Below are 1,249 nucleotides of genomic sequence, written 5' to 3' on the forward strand. Positions count from 1 at the left end.
AGGACAGTTTCAGAACTTGATTAACATCACAAAAAAAGTGATGGATAACATTTGAAGCACAAAATGTGAGCCCATTCACCAAGAGCACATGCAGGAGGGAGTGGAGACAGGAGAAAGGGATGGTAAAGGACAGAAGCAACACACAGCATCTGTGGCTCATGACCGTGACATAGTGGAATGGATTGCAAATGGCTACATAACGATCAATGGCCATGGCTGCCAGGAGATAACTGTCTATGTTTCCAAAGACTAGGAAGAAATACATCTGTGTCAGACATTCAGCGTAGGTAACAGTCTTAGTTTCTGATAAGAAGTTCACCAGCATCTTGGGGACTATGACTGTTGTGTAGCAAATGTCAGCAAAAGACAATATGCTTAGAAAGAAATACATGGGATTTTGGAGCTTAGGATCAGAGTGGATGGCCAATATGATGAGCAAGTTTCCCATTACGGTGACCAGGTACATTATTAAAAAGAGGACAAATAGTGGTTTCTGGTCCTCAGGCTGAGACGAAAGTCCCAAGAGGATGAATTCTGATGGTCTTGTTACATTAAACACTCCCGTGGACTTGTGTGCACCTGGAGATAAACAATGTTGTCAATTAATGCTTCTTGTCATTTATAACATACGTCTTCTCACCTTATTCTCACACTGAGGAATGCTTAGTAGGGAATTTACTCAGATGTTTGCTTTTCTTCCTGAATATGCAAAACTCAGAGTCGAAAATGTGTTTTCACTTCTTTTTAAATCTTTGAGACAAAAATATATAGAAAACAGTTACAGGACTAGGGAGAGGAAGGAGGAGAGGAAAAAGAAGAGAGAGGAAGAGGGAGAGGGAGAGGGAGACGGAGAGAGAGGCATATCGATTCCTTTTCCTTGTTCTGTGACTAATAATCACAGGGACCACAGATTCAGCCTTGAATAGAGTTCAAATAACTTCTGATTAAAGATTATCATTGGCTAACCCACATCTAGATAATCATGAGTTAGCTATCTCAGCTAGTTTGTGGACCATCCTCTCAAACTGGAATATCATTTATAATGGCAGAATGTCATCTAAAGAATATTGGATTGAATTGTGATATCATCAAACATTTATTCTAATACTTGCACTTTTATAGGTGAAAACTTCCTGTGCCATGGAAAATACACACACATGCAGGAACATATATATAATTAGGGACTGTTGTTGTTGTTGTTATGTGCCGTCAAGTTGGACCGACTCATAGCGACACCTCCTTGGGTTGC

At 40.0% G+C, this 1,249-nt stretch overlaps 1 protein-coding gene across 1 annotated transcript in view; it reads right to left on the minus strand.

The window, feature by feature from the left end:
• LOC103193499 (olfactory receptor 1L3-like) overlaps positions 1-1,249 on the minus strand; it is a 56,733-nt gene that overhangs the window by 35,309 nt on the left and 20,175 nt on the right. The window contains 1 exon segment of the mRNA XM_007936735.2: positions 6-579. Coding sequence (XP_007934926.2) covers positions 6-579 — 574 coding nt within the window.

Source organism: Orycteropus afer, unplaced genomic scaffold (genome assembly GCF_000298275.1).
Source record: "Orycteropus afer afer isolate SDZICR_OR568_19922 unplaced genomic scaffold, OryAfe1.0 scaffold00037, whole genome shotgun sequence".
Taxonomy (NCBI): Eukaryota; Metazoa; Chordata; class Mammalia; order Tubulidentata; family Orycteropodidae; genus Orycteropus; species Orycteropus afer.